Source organism: Bufo bufo, chromosome 3, assembly GCF_905171765.1.
Source record: "Bufo bufo chromosome 3, aBufBuf1.1, whole genome shotgun sequence".
NCBI lineage: Eukaryota > Metazoa > Chordata > Amphibia > Anura > Bufonidae > Bufo > Bufo bufo.
Genome location: NC_053391.1, coordinates 89840828 through 89858831, shown reverse-complemented (window position 1 = coordinate 89858831; position 18004 = coordinate 89840828). Strand labels below are relative to the sequence as shown.

The 18004-nt window shown below is 43.9% G+C and overlaps 1 protein-coding gene across 1 annotated transcript in view; it reads right to left on the bottom strand.

Annotated features, from left to right (window-relative positions):
- MOSPD2 (motile sperm domain containing 2) overlaps positions 1-18004 on the bottom strand; it is a 113257-nt gene that overhangs the window by 35657 nt on the left and 59596 nt on the right. Inside the window, exons 6-9 of the mRNA XM_040423307.1 lie at positions 11313-11373; positions 10067-10105; positions 7988-8112; positions 6217-6393 (exon numbers count right to left, since the gene is read on the bottom strand). Coding sequence (XP_040279241.1) covers positions 6217-6393; positions 7988-8112; positions 10067-10105; positions 11313-11373 — 402 coding nt within the window. The remainder of the gene's footprint in view (positions 1-6216; positions 6394-7987; positions 8113-10066; positions 10106-11312; positions 11374-18004) is intronic.

Below are 18004 nucleotides of genomic sequence, written 5' to 3'. Positions count from 1 at the left end.
GATGTGATGTCCATGGGCGGGGCAGTGTCTATGTAACTAGCTGGGTGGGAGGAGCCATAAACTAGTTGGGTGTTGTTAAGGGCAATGGCATAGGAAGGAGAAGTGCATCATGGGTTTGGTTGGATAACAGAACAGGAAGTGCTGCATATAGGATGGAGACCAACCACAGGGATTTGTCTACATGGTGAAAACAGGTCAGAAGAGTCTAAAACAAAAAATAAAATAATATGTATATGAGGTAAGCAACTACATGAGCGCATCTGATAAAAATCATAGTGATGCCGGAAAACCCCCTTAAAAGGGTTGTCACTTCAGCAAATAGCATTTATCATGTAAAGAAAGTTAATACAAGCCACTTACTAATGTATTGCGATTGTCCATATTGCCTCCTTTGCTGGTTGTATTAAATTTTCCATCACTTTATAAACTGCTGGTTTCCATGGTTACGACCACCCTGTAATCCACCAGCAGTGGTCGTGCTTGCACACTATAGAAAAAAGCACCAGCCTGTGTGCCCTCCCCCGGTCCTGGCCACCAGAGAGGTCGGCGCTTTTTCCTATATTGCGCAAGCACAACCACCGCAGTTGGATTGCAGGGTGGTCGTAACCATGGAAACGAGCAGTGTATAATGTGACGAAAAAATTAACCAAACCAGCAAAGGAGGCAATATGGACAATCACACTACATTAGTAAGTGCCTTGAATTTACACTTTTCTACATAATGAAAGCCATTTGCTGACGGGAGACAACCCCTTTTAAGCCGCCCATTCACATTCATTCAGTAGATTGTGGAAACAAAGACCTGACCGTGTTGGATTTCACCATTTAGGACCTGCCAACAGCTCAACTACAGCCACAAGTGCCATGTTCGACAACGAGAGTGAATGACTGTGGGGAGGTTGGGGGGATATTATAGATTGCTTTTTGAGAGTCTCAAAGATCTTCTTTGAAGGGGTTCTGAAGTTTTTTTTAAACTGATGATCTATCCTCTGGATAGATCATCAGCATCTGATCGGCAGGGGTCCGACACTAGTCGTGACGTCACTGGGCCTGCGGTAAACCGCGAGAAGGCCGCGGCGCTACTGCCAGCGCCGCTGCCTTCTCAAACAGCTGATCAGCAGGTGTCCCGGGGGTCAGACCCCCGCCGATCAGATGCCGATGATCTATTCAGAGGATTGATCATCAGTTTAAAAAAAACTGCAGAACCCCTTTAATGATCTGTCAGATCACTGGGTGGTCAGGGGACACGTGTAAAGCAAGGAAAGGTATTCAATGCATTTCAAATAACTTTGTATCTACTCTACCAGCATGAAATAATGTCTTCCCCATATTCTGCTGCAGAGATCGGCGATGTGTCAAGGCATAATTCTTGTACAGTTAAATCAGCAAATCCAGAACACCTCTTCCCAGACGTGTGCCTGTGAATATATTGTCAGCTGGGGTCATTACCGTCGCAGTTTCTCCTCACACGCTGGCCTTGTGACACGTCCCACCGTGCAGTTCCTCTTCTGCCAGACCATCGGAGGAACCATGGACAAGACAGACATCCTGTAACGGTACAAAAAAAAAAAATGAGAATACTCAGAAATGCATACAAATCAGCAATTAGTTCTAGAAAAAGTTTAGAGGGGAAAAAATGCAATTTGCTGGAGACTTACAGTTTGATGCTGGGGAGAGCTCCGTCCGACGCTCCAGGGCTGGCTAACGGATAGACGCCAAGAGGCAGACACAGAGCAGAGACAGCGCAGGGCCGGGGTTAGACGGAGCAGGTGGCAGTAAAGATGAAATGAAGCAGGTGCGGCGCTCTTATTCCTCGCTCTCCTCCCTGTAGCAGCAGTCTTCATACACTGCGTATAGAGAACCTACCCCTCCTCTTCGCAAGAATGCAATCACATTATCCGGGGTCAGTAGAATCATCTGAAACCCTTTGATCACCACGTGCGATATTAATATTAGTTAAACAGTTAGTCCATCAAATGCTGATCCGTATTACCGTGTTAGCACATAGATGAAAACCCCCGCAGGCGCGCTTTGCGTTTCTGAATTTGGCCGAGAATGCCAAAAGGCACAATTGGCAATAATTAGTCTTTAAAGAGCATCTGTCAGCAGTTTTGTCCCTATGACACCGGCTGACCTGTTACATGTGCGCTTGGCAGCTGAAGGCATCTGTGTTGGTTATATGTTCATATCTGCCCGCATTACTAAGAAATATGATGTTTTAATATATGCAAACGAGCCTCTAGGAGCAACGGGGGGGCGTTGCCATTACACCTAGAGGCTCTGCTCTCTCTGCAACTGCCGCACCCCGTGCACTTTGATTTACAAGGACAAGCAGTGTAAACGTGATCATGCCTGGTCCTGTCAATCAAAGTGCAAAGGACGCGGCAGTTGCAGAGAGAGCAGAGCCTCTAGGTGCAATGGCAACCCCCCCCCCTTGAGGCTCATTTGCATATATTAAAACTTCAGCTGCCAAGCGCACATGTAACAGGTCAGACAGTTTCACAGGGACAAATCTGCCGACAGATGCCCTTTAATAAGAGTACGAAAGACGCATTAGTTCACTTATGTAAAGCAGAGCGGAAAGCTTTATTCAATAAACAAAAGGCCCATTTTAATGACCTGCTAAGAAAATCCTGTGAATTATTGATCATTAAATTCTCCCTCTTTTATAGCAATACAATCGCTGTCAATGTTTCGAGAAAATGAATTGCTTAACTATACAGACTTCTCTTCTGCAACAATAAAGGGATCGGCCACTTACAAGGAACTGAACCCTCTCCTAGAGGTAGAGCAAGACTCTTCAGAAAGGACCTGAACTGAAAAGCAACCCTTTTTAATGGCTTTCCCCAGGTGATGCCATGATGCTGCAAATGCAGCCATGTCCCAGCATAAGATTAGCATGAAAGGAATACATTAGAAAATAAAAAATGATAATTATGATAATTTTGCCATTTCAATTAGCAATTGTGCGTCCTCCCACATCTCCTATTAAAAGAAAGGTCCATACGGGGCTTCCTGGTCCATGAATACAATGGCAGAAGTGAGACATATTTTAAGGACGGGCACGAGGAAGTGAAGGGAATGTAGCGGCATTTCCAAGGCTCGGAGAGAAGTAGGGTGACACCAGCTACTGGCACTCTAACTGCTCCCATGGTCTCCTTTGACAAACTAGCAGCTAAATCATATAGAACATGATCAACCTAAGAAGACTTCTCAATTCAGTTTCTTTTCGAGCACTACGAGTATGGATGACCACTTTACAGCCATCACGCCATCCCCCCATTTAGTAACCAGTGTGGAGACCTGCATCAACTTGGAGGAACTGGAGTGATGGCTAACCTAAACTACAACTCCCAGCATAATCCATTCATTTCCGTGGAGTTCTGAGAACAGCCCAGCAAGTGTGCATCTTGGGAGCGGTAGTTTTTTTTAACCACAGCTGGGGCGCCGGAGGTTAGCCATCACGGAACTGGAGGGTCGATCCAATCTGCTGACAGCCCACTAATGTCAATGGCCACGGTTTAATGCTTCTCCTGCAAACCTGGGAGCTTTCCATGGCGATAACTTATTACCGGGGACCTTTCCTTTATTAGGGGGTTGTCAAAAGCAAATGACATCAATATTCATCTTAAGCCATGACCTTTCAAACAACTGTACCGTCAAAAATCTTAACATTCGGTATATTGTACTGGAAACATGCAGCAAGTGCATAATCTGGCTAATGTAATATTATAGGAAAAGGGACCGGATAACGACCAGACAAAACATGTATGACATCAAATGTGTTTTCCGGGACTTAGACCTTGATGACCTATCCTCAGGATAATCAGTATCACTCAGAATGGTAGGGGTGCCGGGAACAGGACCCCCTACCAATCGGCTGTTTGTAGCAGAATCTGACGTCGGAAACTATACAGTGGTCAGAAGCAGAAGCCTACATCCAGTGAATGGGAGCCGACTGCCTCTGTCCACTGTAGAGGCTGCAAGAAACAGTTGATCAGTGGAGATGCCAGGAGCTGGACCCCCAACCAATCTGATACCGACAACCTATCCTGAGGACAGGTCATCAATACACAAGTTCTGGAAAACCCTTTAAACCCATTTGTCAAAAGCAGCACCTCTTAAAAGGGGTAATGTAATTTAAAAAATAAAACAGATTAATAAATTAATTTAATTTTTTTTTTATATTTACCTTCCCAAACCCCCTCTGTTCCCGCGCCGCTGCTCCGTCCTCCATGTAGCGGTCACATGCGGTATATAACAATTCATTGCCACAGCCAAAAAATTGCATCATGGCTGCATCGGTGGGGAGGAGAGAAGCAGCTGCGCTGGAATGGAGGGGGTTCATGAAGGTATAATGTATCCCTTTTTTTAATAATCTGATATGCTTTCTGATTATTTTACAAAAATCTCTCTCCGACAAACCCTTTAAGGACTACTAAAGTAAAAAAAAAAAAAAAACTAGCGACACTTACCAGGACATGAAGTTCTTCCTTGTTCTATCTCATATTGAAATTCAAAAAGTGAACATGATGCAGAAGAAACCTCCCCCACTTCTGTTTTAGACATGAGGCAAGCATCTACCCCTCAGAAATAGGTTTTATGACTATTATTTGATGAATCGAGGATACAATATAGTCCAATTCAACAGTGAGGGCCAACTCACATCTGTCATGGATGGAGCCGTAATAGGACTAACACAGAGCTGCATGAACCCCCTACGGTACGGTCATATGAAGGGATATCAAGGTGTTTTCTGCTGCATTTCATATGCATCTCCTCCCCAAGAAGCGATGCGTGCGGCGGAGGTTGACGTAGCCTGTATGACAGGTTTAGGACGCAAAGAATTTTTAAATCTCCACATTTCAAAAGCCATATGTTTTTATTTTTCGCCTTGTTTTCAGCAAGACAAGTTGCATTTTTTTTTTTATTTTTTTTTAAGGCAGCATTCTGGGTTACATCTAATCATGTAATGTTCACAATTTTTTCGGGGGAGGCGAGGAGGTGACTGGTTTAAAAAACAAAACAAAAAAACCCCCAGCAATTTTCAACATTATTTTTGGGGTTGGTGGCATTGATATATCATAGAGACATGTCAAAAGTTGTGATCGGAGGGGGTCTGAATTGTGGAGACCTCCACCGATCCTTAGAACAGGGGAGAGAAGAGTAAAAAAGTGTGACGCCTTCTTTTTTGAGGAACAAGCTGTAGTTTTCATTGGTGCCATTTTGGGATACACAGGACTTTTTGTTTATTATTAACTTCATTATTAGGGAAATTGAATGAAGAAGAAACAGCAATTTTGGCAATTTTTTAAATGATGTTCACCGTATAGGATGAAAAAAAAAGTGATAATTCTATGGTAATGGTTGCTATGGATGTGGTGATACCAATTATGTATTAGTTTTTTTATATATTAATTTTGAATTGTACTTAAAGGTTTTTGTAAGCAAACAGGTGTTTTTTTTGCAAAAACACTCAAATAAAAAAATTCTTGTTTAAGCCCCAGTAGGGGACATGCTATCCTCTAATCTCTCATATAATACACTGGAATACTTCTTGATTGCAGTGTATTATTCAGCCTTGCCAAAGACACTGCCTAACAGGGATCCATACATTGGCCATTGCTAGGACCATGGCTGCAATAGTGACCCCTCGGCATTGCATTGGGTGTCCAACAGGGTGATAGAGGGGAACCCCCCCCCCCACATCTAACCACTTAGGTGGTGAGGTCAGCATTTAGCTCAAGAGGTTAAACTACCAGGATTGGAGACATCTCCAATCCTGGCTGTTAGAGCCAGCTGCCAGCTAAGTAGCACAGGCACCACCTACAAGTGATGAGACGGGCTCAGCTCTTGAGGCTAGGTCATCACAGTACCGTACTATTATGGCATTGAGGGAATAGTACATCACAGAGAGTGAAGGGGTTAAACACCACTTATTAATATTGCCAACTAAGGGAGGGAATAATATATTGCTGGAAATGTATTTTTGCTATTTTCCCAAGGTGGGAGAAGACCACTCATTCCCGTTGCAGTGGCCGCTTCCTGCTCTGGCTCTAGTAGGGTCTTGACTAGGACGGTCCCTCTCTATCTTGACCTCTTTTGGGATTTATGAGAAACCCCTTTAGGCATTCTCAGTTTATACAGTAGTTGGCTGTAGTATGTAAGCTGCTGTTCTTGACCTTGTTGAATTCTACTAAATGAAGTTGGTGGTACCTTTTTAGGCTTTGGTGCACTCTCCTCGATTGATAATGAATCCACCGTGTCTCTGGCATCCATCTCACTCTCCTCTTTGGCTTCTGATTCATCCTCACAAGATGCTGGTCCGTTTTCACACATTGGAGTTTGGAAATCATCATCGGGTAACGGAGGATAACTGTATTTAAAGGGATCCTTAAAACACACAAGTATTAAGGTTCAGGGGTCTTGTATGGTGCTGTAATAAGCTTTCACTGCAATTTACTTCTAACAGGCGGAAACTACAGAAGCAAAACAATTCTAAAAATTAAAGGGGGTTTTCCAGGAGTTCAATACTGATGGCCAATCCTCAGACCTATTAAAGTGAATGGGCCTGGGCTGCAATACCAAGCACAGTTGTTAAACAGTGTATGGGGCTGTGCTTAGTATGCGGTGAGGAGGCTGCAGCACTCGCCAGAGCACCGCGGCCTCCTCAATCAGCTGATCGATGGAAATGCCGGCAACTAAATCCCCACCGATCAGATACTGATGGCCTATCCTGATAATAGGCTATCGATATTGAATGCCCGGAAATTGTGATAATCTGATATAAATGGATTGTACCCCTTGAAAAACATTTACTGAATCAAGGAAATTTTTAAAGTCAGTTTTTCAAAAGTCTATGTGGCCATAATTTGCACTCAATTGTGGTACACAATGTATGAGCCTCTTTAAACGTTATAGATACCTTTGGAGGGCAATTTTTGTTATTATTACATTCTACTTATTTTGGGCTTAAAGTTATTTTTTCAATTGGTCTTTATAAAAAATGTTCAGCCACTTTCCCAGTATAACATTGAATCTTTGTATTTACAGCGCAGCAGGCTCTGTGTTTACATTGAATCCAGTCATCTGAGGGCTCATGTGAATCCCCCATCTGTGATATCCTGAAGTTTAAAAACATTTATTAAGCCATATTCTTATCAGTGTGACAAAAATCGAGGTGTAATGAATATTAGTGTTCACAAATCAAAGAACAGGGCTACAGACTGAGCAGGCAGCTCTGCTGGATGACGGGACTCAAACTTAAAGTCTGCAGATAAACTCTCAATTAACCCCTATAGTACAAGAACTGCTCTAATTTTTCAAAAAAAAATACCAACCAAAAAAAAATTAATGTTTAGCCCAAAAATGAGTAGAATGCAGAATAAAAAAATTGCCCACAAAAGGTGTCCATAGCCTTTAAGTCTTCCACTTCGGTCTTGAGATGCGTCTCCACGTTTTACCCCCACGTCTTTTAGTGGAGTATGATGGCGACAATTTTTCAACTTTCCATAAATTTGGTTTAAATCAGCTAGAAAGGCTAATCACGACTACTTTTTCGCCTACTTTTCAAAACTGGAGTGAGTGATGAGTTCCAAAATGCCTGTGCAAATAAGCTCAAAAAATTGAATATTCCGATTTTGCAACTTTTTTAAGCCAGAATTCGGGAGTGCAGGGCATCATTAATTCCCTCCATGTGCTTAGACTGGCAGAATAAGAATGTCTATTATTATTAGGATAATTATGAATGTCTTCTCAATCACCAGGTCTGTGAGCACTACACAGCAATGTCTATTTAGGGAGGATGACGAGGGCTACACCAAGAGTTATTTTTGGAAGCCTGTAAATCCTGATGGGTAAGAAAATGCACAGCCTCCCGAATCTCCATACACAGTCGCTGTGTGAGACGTCTTCTGGGATGTCAGCGGTAGAAGGAATTAACAACCTTCAAATCTCAAGTGTAACAAGGGATTTGTGCACAACTTACCGTTCCTCCCATGTGTGGAAGTAAGTACTCGGCACTGATGTACTCTTGAATTTCACTCCTGTTCACAAATTTCAGCATGTTTACAGCTTCTGGACCAAGCCAGCCCTTTATAATTTTAAAAGCAGCTAACAGAAAAAAAAAAACATAAGAGAACAGTTCAAAAATGTTAAAATCCATACAAAAAAAATATTATTTAAAAGGGGTTAGCCCATGAACCATCTTCATGCCAAAAGTCCTGAAATTCTGTAAATAGTAGTGTTTGTTTTCAGCATAAAAATACCCTTTTTTCCAGAGGCAGGCAGAGGAAGCAGGAGGAGCAATGGTGCACAGAGTGGTTTAGGCCCGCCCTCAGTGCACTTAACTGCTCATTTGCATATTGATTCAGAGCCCTTTTTCTCTGGAATTGAGCAACGGATCGCTATGTGAAAGGTATCATTACATTCAGGTGAGCTAGCCCTACAAGGCGCAGTTTAAGGCCCCATGCACACAGCAGTTGCCTGGCCGTATTGCGGTCCGCAAACAGCAGGTGCGCAATATGCGGGCACCGGCCGTGTGCTCCCCGCATCACGGATTCGGACCCATTCACTTGAATAGGTCCGCAATCCGGAGCTGCGGTGTGGTATGGAGGCACGTAAGTTCTACAGAGTACTTCCGTGGTGTTTCTGTCCGTGCCTCCGCACCGCAAAGAAATATGTTCTATTTTTTTGCGGTGCGGACGGACCACAGACCCATTCAAGTTGAAGGGGTTTTGATCCGTCCCGGCCGCTGCACGGACGTTGCCTGTGCATTGGGGACCACAAATTGCGGTCCCCAATGCACGGAACGGCCGCACAATGCCCATGTGCATGAGGCCTAACTATGAATATCCTGGTGATGGATTCAAATTTAAATTAGGTAGGTAATAACATCGGTTCTCAAGAAGAATTTGCCAGTAATAAAATATACAATTGATATGGAGGGCTTTTTGCCCATAAAAACATCCATTAACATGACTTATTCTAATGGACCATTTTCGGACGCTATCTATGGACCTGAGGTGATAGAACGATTATTCTGCTCTACAGGAAATTATGCCGTCGCTTCCTGCCTTCAGGACCAGATTTAATAACAAGCGCATGAACTATTCACAGCCATGTATACCTGCAGGGCAGACAAGGTATACAATAATCAGCTTTTACCGGCGGAACGAATATTAAATGAACTTGCGACTTGCGCAGTCTGATCTGCATATACCAGTCAGAAAGCATCAACACAAACACTACCTGGCATGACAGTATGGCAGCTCGTAGTCACTAATGATCAGATGAACAGACGCCATGCTTGTGCAAAATAAACTCTCTCTGGTCTGCAGAGTCATATGGAGGTTTCTGGGGGATTTTTTGGGCAGATTTCACCCTATACATTGCAAACGGTGACATGTGCAGTAAAAATAAGTAATATAAATGCTACAGATCTGAAATTCGCACCAGGTCAATTTCCTTTGCGGATACCATAAGGATTTTTTTCTGCAGTGAGACCCATCTGATTGTTTCCTAAATGGTCGGGCGGAGGTCTCATAAGGGGCTGTATCTGATCATAGAGAGAACTGCGCAGCTGCTCATAGCTCCACAGTTCTCTCCACATCAGGACAGGACATGTATGATGGGAGACTGTGAAGACCACAAGGTATCAAATAATAAAGGGCTTGTGCAGTGCTAAAATATTGCTGACCCATCTTCAGGATAGGTCACCAATATCAGATTGGCGGTGGTCCGACTCCCCACCAATCAGCTGTTTGAAGGGGTAGCGGCACTCATGTGGGAACCATGTCCTCTTCAAAGTTACTTGCGTTTTGTCAGAGGCAGCGCAGAGGAAATACAACTGCTCCGTCCCATTCAAGTGAATGTATTGTAATTACACTGTGCCGCCTCTGCAAAAAGAGACAATTCACAGGCGAGTTTGAATCGGAAGCAGCGCTACCTCTTAAACCAGCAGGTAGGGTAGGTCATCAATATTTTACCACTGCACAACCTCTCCTCTGTAACCCATTTTTCTATCTCTATATCAACCACCACAATGAGTTAAATATATCACACTCACCGTTCATTATCCATGGCATTTCGAATATCACAATCTTTGCTGGAAAGAGATAGGAAAAGGCTGATGAAGTACAATATACAAGCACATTTTTTTATTTTATTTTTGGTATTTCTAGTTAGATGGATGTTACTTCCTAATACTGTGAAACATGTTACGGGGGCAGTCTCAACTGATCACTGTGGGTTCGGCTCTTGAACCCCCCCCCCCCCCCTCCCTTATTTAACACTAGGATAGCTCCATCAGAATGGTAGACACTCTCACAGTGGCATTATGTTCTGGTTCATACATGTCGCTCCTGATTGGAGAAACACCCCTCCAATGGCCGACATCCATAAGACCTAATATAAGGTATTGAGGTACTAAAAAGAGTGGTTCTTCTCCACAGAAATGTGTTTTGTAAGTTGGAAAATGCCTCACTATATAGTAATATACATTATGGTTCTGATACATAAAGGGGTCATCAATATCAGATTGGTGAGAGTCAGACTCTCGGGACTCTGGTTGATCAGTGCTCCGTGTGTGCTTAGGCCTCTTCCTAGGCTAGAGACGTCACCATACATTGGTCACCTGGCCGAGGTGGAGCTCAGTCCCTTTCAAGTGAATGGGCCTGAGCTGCGATACTCATAGATGTCTATGAGGTCCCTTCAGGTCTATTGCCTATGGCCTATGAGGAAGCTCTCAGGATTTTTTTTAATTTTTTTTTATAGAGGACAAAAAAAATAATTAAAAAAAAGTGTTAAAGGGATTCTGCACTTTGGCTAGATCATCAGCATCTGATCGGCGGGAGTCAGGACCCCCGCCGATCAGCTGTTTGAGAAGGCAAGTTGATACTAGTCGTGACGTCACTGGGCCAGCGGTAAACAGTGAGAAGGCCGAGGCACTGCTATAGCGCCGCTGCCTTCTCAAACAGCTGATGGGCGGGGGTCCCGGGTGTCGGACCCCCGCCGATCAGATGCTGATGATCTATCCAGAGGATAGATCAGTTTAAACAAAGTGCAGAACCCCTTCAAACATAAAAACCTGAGTTAAACAATAGATCATTTTCTGATCACACATTCCCTTTAAGGTATGATGGGAGGCTGCAACCCATTTTATCACAGGATGGACTAGGCTCAACAAGCGATCCTCCCTGTGACCATCATGAAGTCAAGAAGGAAAAACATCAGGTCATATGTTGGAAAGCTCCTTACAACAAATCCCCTCTGTACTGGGGGAATACATCTATACGAATTAGCATATTACTTACACAGGTATCGGGGGTAGTAGATCTTAAAACAGTTGATTACAAAGCGAACAAAATCCATATCCTAAAAGTGAAAAAATGATATTTTCATTAGAACGGGTCAAGTTAAAAGTTACAAAGAGGCAAAAAACATTTACTGTATAATGTGTCCCTCTAAACCGAACTGCATTTTTTAAACAAAAACCATCAAAGGCCGAACAGAAACTTGACAACAGGACTGCCCTGTGAACCTGACTGCAAAATGGGCGGAGTCTATGCTAATTAGGGGAGGGGGAAATATAGAATACAACAAACATTTTTAAATTATAAAATCTACAAGAATAAAAAAAAATAAAAAATAAAAAAAAAATACAAAATTAATAAAAATAATACAAAAACAAAATCAAGTAAATCTAAAAAGTACAGACATTGCCGTCTCAGGACTATTTATTGCTGAATGTGAATATGACCCACTCCTGAAATCAGGATACATGAGCATGGTAAACTCGTCTCCATGGAATGCAGTGCTACCAGCAGGAGGAGCTGAGCAGATTGATAAGCAGTTTTGTGGGTGGTCTTACTCAGTGATTGACAGCCTTCTCTGTGTGCAGTTAGCTGTCAATCACTGAGTGGCACCCCCCACATCACTCCTAAGCATAAAGGGCATCTGTCAGAAGATTTGTACCTGGCTGACCTGTTACATGTGCGCTTAACAGCTGAAGGCAACTGTGTTGGTCTCATGTTCATATGTGCCCGCATTACTGAGAAAAATTATGGTTTACTATATGCAAATGAGCCTCTAGGAGCAATGGGGGCGTTGCCGTTACACCCAGAGGCTCTGCTCTACCTGCAAATGCCGCATCCTCTCCACTTTGATTGACAGGGACAAGCAGTGTAAACGTCATAATACCTGGCCTTGACTTTTCCTAAAGTGCAGAGGGTGCAGTATTTGCAGAGAGAGAGCTGAGCCTCTAGGTGTAACGGCAACGCCCACGTTGCTCCTAGGGGCTCATTTGCATATATATTAAAACCTCATTTTTCTCAGCAATGTGGGCACATATGAACATGGGACCAACACAGCTGCCAAGCGCACATGTAACAGGTCAACCAGGTTCATAGATACAAATCTGCTGACAGATGCCCTTTAAAAGTATAAATTACAAGTTTTACTGAATCTTTTCCCACAATACTATAAAATCAATCTGCTCAGCTCCTCCTGCTCTATAACATGCTGTCTGCAGATTGCAGTGCATTTCATAGTGACAGGTTTCCTTTAATTGCAAGACCAACTTAGAGATTATTCTCTATTCTCCGCCAAATGGTCAGGGAGTCGAAACCTCAGTTCAAGGGCTGCTATGGACTGCGGGAGTCCCATGTCGGTGGCCCATGCCTGGTGTCATCCCGCTCTCCCGGGCAGGCATAGGCACCGCTTCACTCAGCCTGTCCTCTTGTTCCCTGGCAGCCTGAACCCACTGGTCTTCTTTCACACCCTTGTGCCAAGCACAGACGCTGGAGCCTTCTGTGTCTGAGCAGGACTTGCCTCTTGCCAGCAAGGCCGCTTCCCTTTGCCCGTACGGCATGTACGCACACTCTTACGTCGCACTGGCCAATAGCTGGTCACCTTTGGATACCTAATCCACCTTCCCCTATGGGAGGGGGCCTGAGCAATAGGATGTCTAGCTTGCTACAGTAGCTTTCAGTGAAGGCGTGCTGTATTCGTTTGTCTGCCCGTTTACTGGACTGTCTGACCTGACCTGTGCTTTACTTCTGTATTGACCCTTCGCTGCCTGCCTTGACCATTTAAAGTATTGCTCGTGCTCTGCCTGTCTTGCCCTTGGTCTGTCCACGACTATTATTTTCCCCGATTCCTTGGTGCTCCGCACTGGTGTCTCTGTCCCTGTGGGTTACTTATCGATCACATAGAGACTGCTCCAGGAAGTAGCAGCCTGGTGGTTCCCCTGCAATAAAGTCCAGATCCCTGTAGAAGGGTTAAAGGGTTAATACCAGGGGAGTGCCAGGATAAGGCCCTTAGGATTAGCCCAAAGTGAAATCCGTTGGTTGACACCTTGGTTCCACACCCACTGCCGTAACAGTGAGTAGAAGTTAGTTAAATGGGGAGAAGGGTATACTTTATTCACAGATTATCTGATCAAATCATTCTTTAAATTGTTATGTTTAATAAGGACCACCTTATCCCCAAGAGAACGTTTGGACATTACAGAGGGGGTCCTCCATCAATATAAGCAGCTCGTGCTCTGGCAGACTCAAATCATCTATGCATTTGCCTTCGCTCCCACTGGGCAAAAACTATGATCTACAACTGCAGCTCAGCTACTGCCTTATGATCAAGGTAGTCTGAAATCAATCCGTGTCATCAATTTGTTCTCAACTCCTTAATGCCATAAATGTATGGCTTTGGTGTACAGGTGATGTATGGAGAGAGCTCACAAGCTGAGCTTGAACCATACATGGCGGGTGCCAGCTGAGTCATACAGCAGACCCCTGCCGGCAGCAACCGTGATCTGCAATGATGCAGATCGCAGCGATTTAATCCTTCAGATGCCACCGTCAACAGTGACTGCGCCATCTGTGAGGTTAAACAGAGGCAGGAGTCTCCCTCTGCCTTCCAATCAGAGCCCCACGGTGGCGAAATTGTGGGGCTCTATTCAGTTGCCCTGACATCCTGGGCCATTGTGAAGGTTCCCAAGCCTGTCATGGCATGATGCCTGAAAAGCCGTGCTCGAGGCACAGCTTCACAGGCAGCCTGTTAGATTGCAGTAGAATACTATTACAATATATGAGACTCTATGACAAGCGATAACAGGATCGCATGTTCAAGTTCCCTAAGAGGAGTAAAAGTCACAGTAAAATAAAAATAAAAAAAATTCATATCACCTCGCCTTTCTCAACTGTACATCTAAAAAAGTTCATATAAAAAATAAATAAAAATATTAAAGACCTATTCACAAAAGTCCAAACTATTAAAATCTCAAAATATTTTTTCTGCTCAGAGGACACCGTAGTGTGAAAAAAAAAATACACAATTTGTTAATTTTTTGGTCAATTATAAAAAAGTGATCAAAGCCATACATACCCTTAAAGAGGTTATCTAACCCCTATAAGGCCCCCCCAATGCCCAGGCACCTTGTATACATAATACTTACCCCGGCACCCGTGTTGCTCCGGATCCCTGCAAGGCCGCCGCTGCACCTCCTATCGGGTGACGCTAGGGGGCTCCCCCTGTCGCAGCCCGCTATTGGCCGGGGAGTAGGTAAGTATAATGTATACAAGGGGTCTGGGCATTGGGGGGGGGGGGGGTGATTATAGGGGTTGGATACCCCCTTTAAATATTGTTTTCAAACAAAACTCAATGCAATGCCATAAAATAACAAAAGAACCATTACTAACTAGAAAAAAAAAAATCCCCCGCTGCTCTGCTGGTCCCTGACACTTTATTTCTCTAGAGAGGTGAAAGTCAGGGTCACCACTAACGCCAGAGATTGTCACTACTTTCAACATTAATAAGTTTACTATGGTCGAAACCCTGGTGGAGTCAGATGGTTACAAGTGGTAGGGACTGGGTTCCTCAAACATGAATTAGAAAGCCACAAATTATTTTGACAGTGTACCCATCCTGCATCCTCCACAGATATCTGCCGTGACCAAAGTCCAGGAAGAGCGACATTTTGGCAAAATTTTCTCTTGTGGTATTAAATACGCTGAAGAATAAATGCATTACTGCTCCAACAAATACCACCATTTGAATGGAAGAAAGTGCCTTGGTTTTCTATCCACTCTGGAACATTTTTACTCAGAACTAAGAGTTGTACCATTTTGTTGTCATTACTCCTAGAAATTTGAGAATAAATTCACCACTGTGAGCCTACACACACTCAGACGGTCCAATCAGCGACACTGTCTGACAGTATCACTGTAGTGACACACCCTTTCACAAGAAAAATGGTAATGCCAAGTACTGTAGTCAATGGATTCATAAATTTCTAGGAATAATAATAGAGGAGCGGCAGAACAACACTTTGGATTGTTATCTCGTGGGAAATAAAAGCATTTAATAAAAGAGGCATGTCATAATTAGAGACAGGTTCCCTTTAAATGGGTTCTCCCACGATTAATGTAAAAATAAAACATGAAAATCAGACATCATACAGTACATGACAAGATCTTTCTAACAAATCTAGGACCAGTCCTGTGCCTCACATGGATCCAGACTATATCTCCCCATACATTGCTCTGCTAGAACATTTCAAGCTGACAGCTCATGGGGCATGTCCTTTCTGCTGGCGCTCTCTCCCAGTCACAGCTTAGGGGTGTGTTTATTTTCAGGGGGTGTGTCCTTTCAGCTGCAGCTCTCTCCCTATCACAGCTCAGGGGGTGTGTGCTTTCTGAGGGGGTTTATCTTTTCCGCTGCAGCTCTCTCCCTGTAAGGCCCCTTTCACACAGGCGAGTATTCCGCGCGGATGCGATGCGGGAGGTGAACGCATTGCACCCGCACTGAATACTGACCCATTCATTTCTATGGGGCTGTGCACACGAGCGGTGATTTTCACGCATCACTTGTGCGTTGCGTGAAAATCGCAGCATGCTCCTCTTTGTGCGTTTTTCACGTAACGCAGGCCCCATAGAAGTGAATGGGGTTGCGTGAAAATCGCAAGCATCCGCAAGCAAGTGCGGATGCGGTGCGATTTTCACGCACGGTTGCTAGGTGACGATCGGGACCCGATCATTATTATTTTCCCTTATAACATGGTTATAAGGGAAAATAATAGCATTCTGAATACAGAATGCATAGTAAAACAGCGCTGGAGGGGTTAAAAAAAAATTAAAAATAATTTAACTCACCTTAATCCACTTGATCGCGGAGCCCGGCATCTGCTTCTGTCTGAATAGGACCTGTGGTGAGCATTAAGTACAGTTACAGGACCTTTGATGACGTCACTCCGGTCATCACATGGTCCGTCACATGATCTTTTACCATGGTGATGGATCATGTGATGACCGGAGTGACGTCATCAAAGGTCCTGGAATGAATGCTCAGCACAGAAGGAGACAGACGAGATGCCGGCAGCGCCAGCAAGTGGATTAAGGGGAGTTAAATTTTTTTTAATTTTTTTTTTTAACCCCTCCAGCCCTATTGTACTATGCATTCTGTATTCAGAATGCTATTATTTTCCCTTATAACCATGTCATAAGGGAAAATAATACAAATCTACAGAACACCGATCCCAAGCCCGAACTTCTGTGAAGAAGTTCGGGTTTGGGTACCAAACACGCGCAATTTTTCTCACGCGAGTGCAAAACGCATTACAATGTTTTGCACTCGCGCGGAAAAATCGCGGGTGTTCCCGTAACGCACTTGCACATTTTCCCGCAACGCCCGTGTGAAAGGGGCCTAACAGTCACAGCCTCCACCAGTAGACATAGCTGGCAGCAGTTAAAGGTTGGAACTGAGCATGTGCGTCCACCTCAGCAATCTTACTGAGGAGGACAGAGAAATAAAGAAAAGAACAAACAGCTGGCGGCGCTATACAAATACATTTTATAAAATAAATGACAAAAACTAGGCTACATTTTTAATTACATGCAATTACAATTATTCAGACCCGGGGGCTGGTTTGAAAAATGTAGAATACTTTCATGGGAAAATGCCTTTCAGCCTAAAAATGTTATTCTTAGTACATATAAATACATATAAGGCGACCGTGGGGTCGCCGTGCCCATGTTGCGGACCATAAACCGCGGGCACCAGCCATGTGCACTCTGCATCGTGGTGCGGACCCATTGACTTCAATGGGTCAGTGATCTGCAAGACGTGGAGAAAGAAAGGATATGTTCTGTCGCCCGGAAGCCTCTGGAAGGGCCTCCATGTGTTTCCATAGGATTCGGGGTCCATGCCGCAAAAGACAGAACATGTCCTGACTTTCGCTGCATCTTGCGGATCGCAGACCCTTTGAAGTCAATGGGTCCGCACCTCGATGTGGAGTGCAAACAGACGATGCTCGCATTTTGCAGACCAGTGGGTTGCCTCATGGTTGTGCTCATGAGGCCTAATAATAATAATAATAATAATAATAAATAATAATGTGATATTTTAATTTTTTGCAGCGCCACTTGATCGGAGGATGTAATAAAAGGTCCTTTTTCGTTATGACGCAAACACCCCCCCCCCCCCCCCCCCCCGCCCCCAGTGCCGTATTACACAAGGCTGAACTACAAGAGCCGTCTGATAATAATCCATCTCCAGACAAAGTACAAGAGCTCACCAACTCCGCAGGATGAATGTCCTTGAGGCTCTGTCCTTTTATACATTTATTACTTCCACTTCAAAACTCAGACGCAGCAGAAAAAACCCCCACAACACTTTATCTCTGCACACTGAAAACCCAGGAGGACTCCATATGCAAATGCCCATTATCTGAAGAACAACCTTTTCTAGTGAAGCCACTTGCAATGAGAATCGTGTTTTATCTTTTATTATGAGCGATACGAATTTGCTTATTACTATTCGGAAGATAGTGCGGGCACGGAGAGACCGCGCGCCGCTGCAGATTACAAATATCTTCATTGCTTAGGGTCTGATAGGAGATCATTCACAATGGCAAAAGATTTTACTACACAGAATTACAATTTTCCCCTAAAATAAGAAAAAAATCGCCAGTAAACAGAAGGCCTCGTATCGTCCGGTTTTAAATATTCAT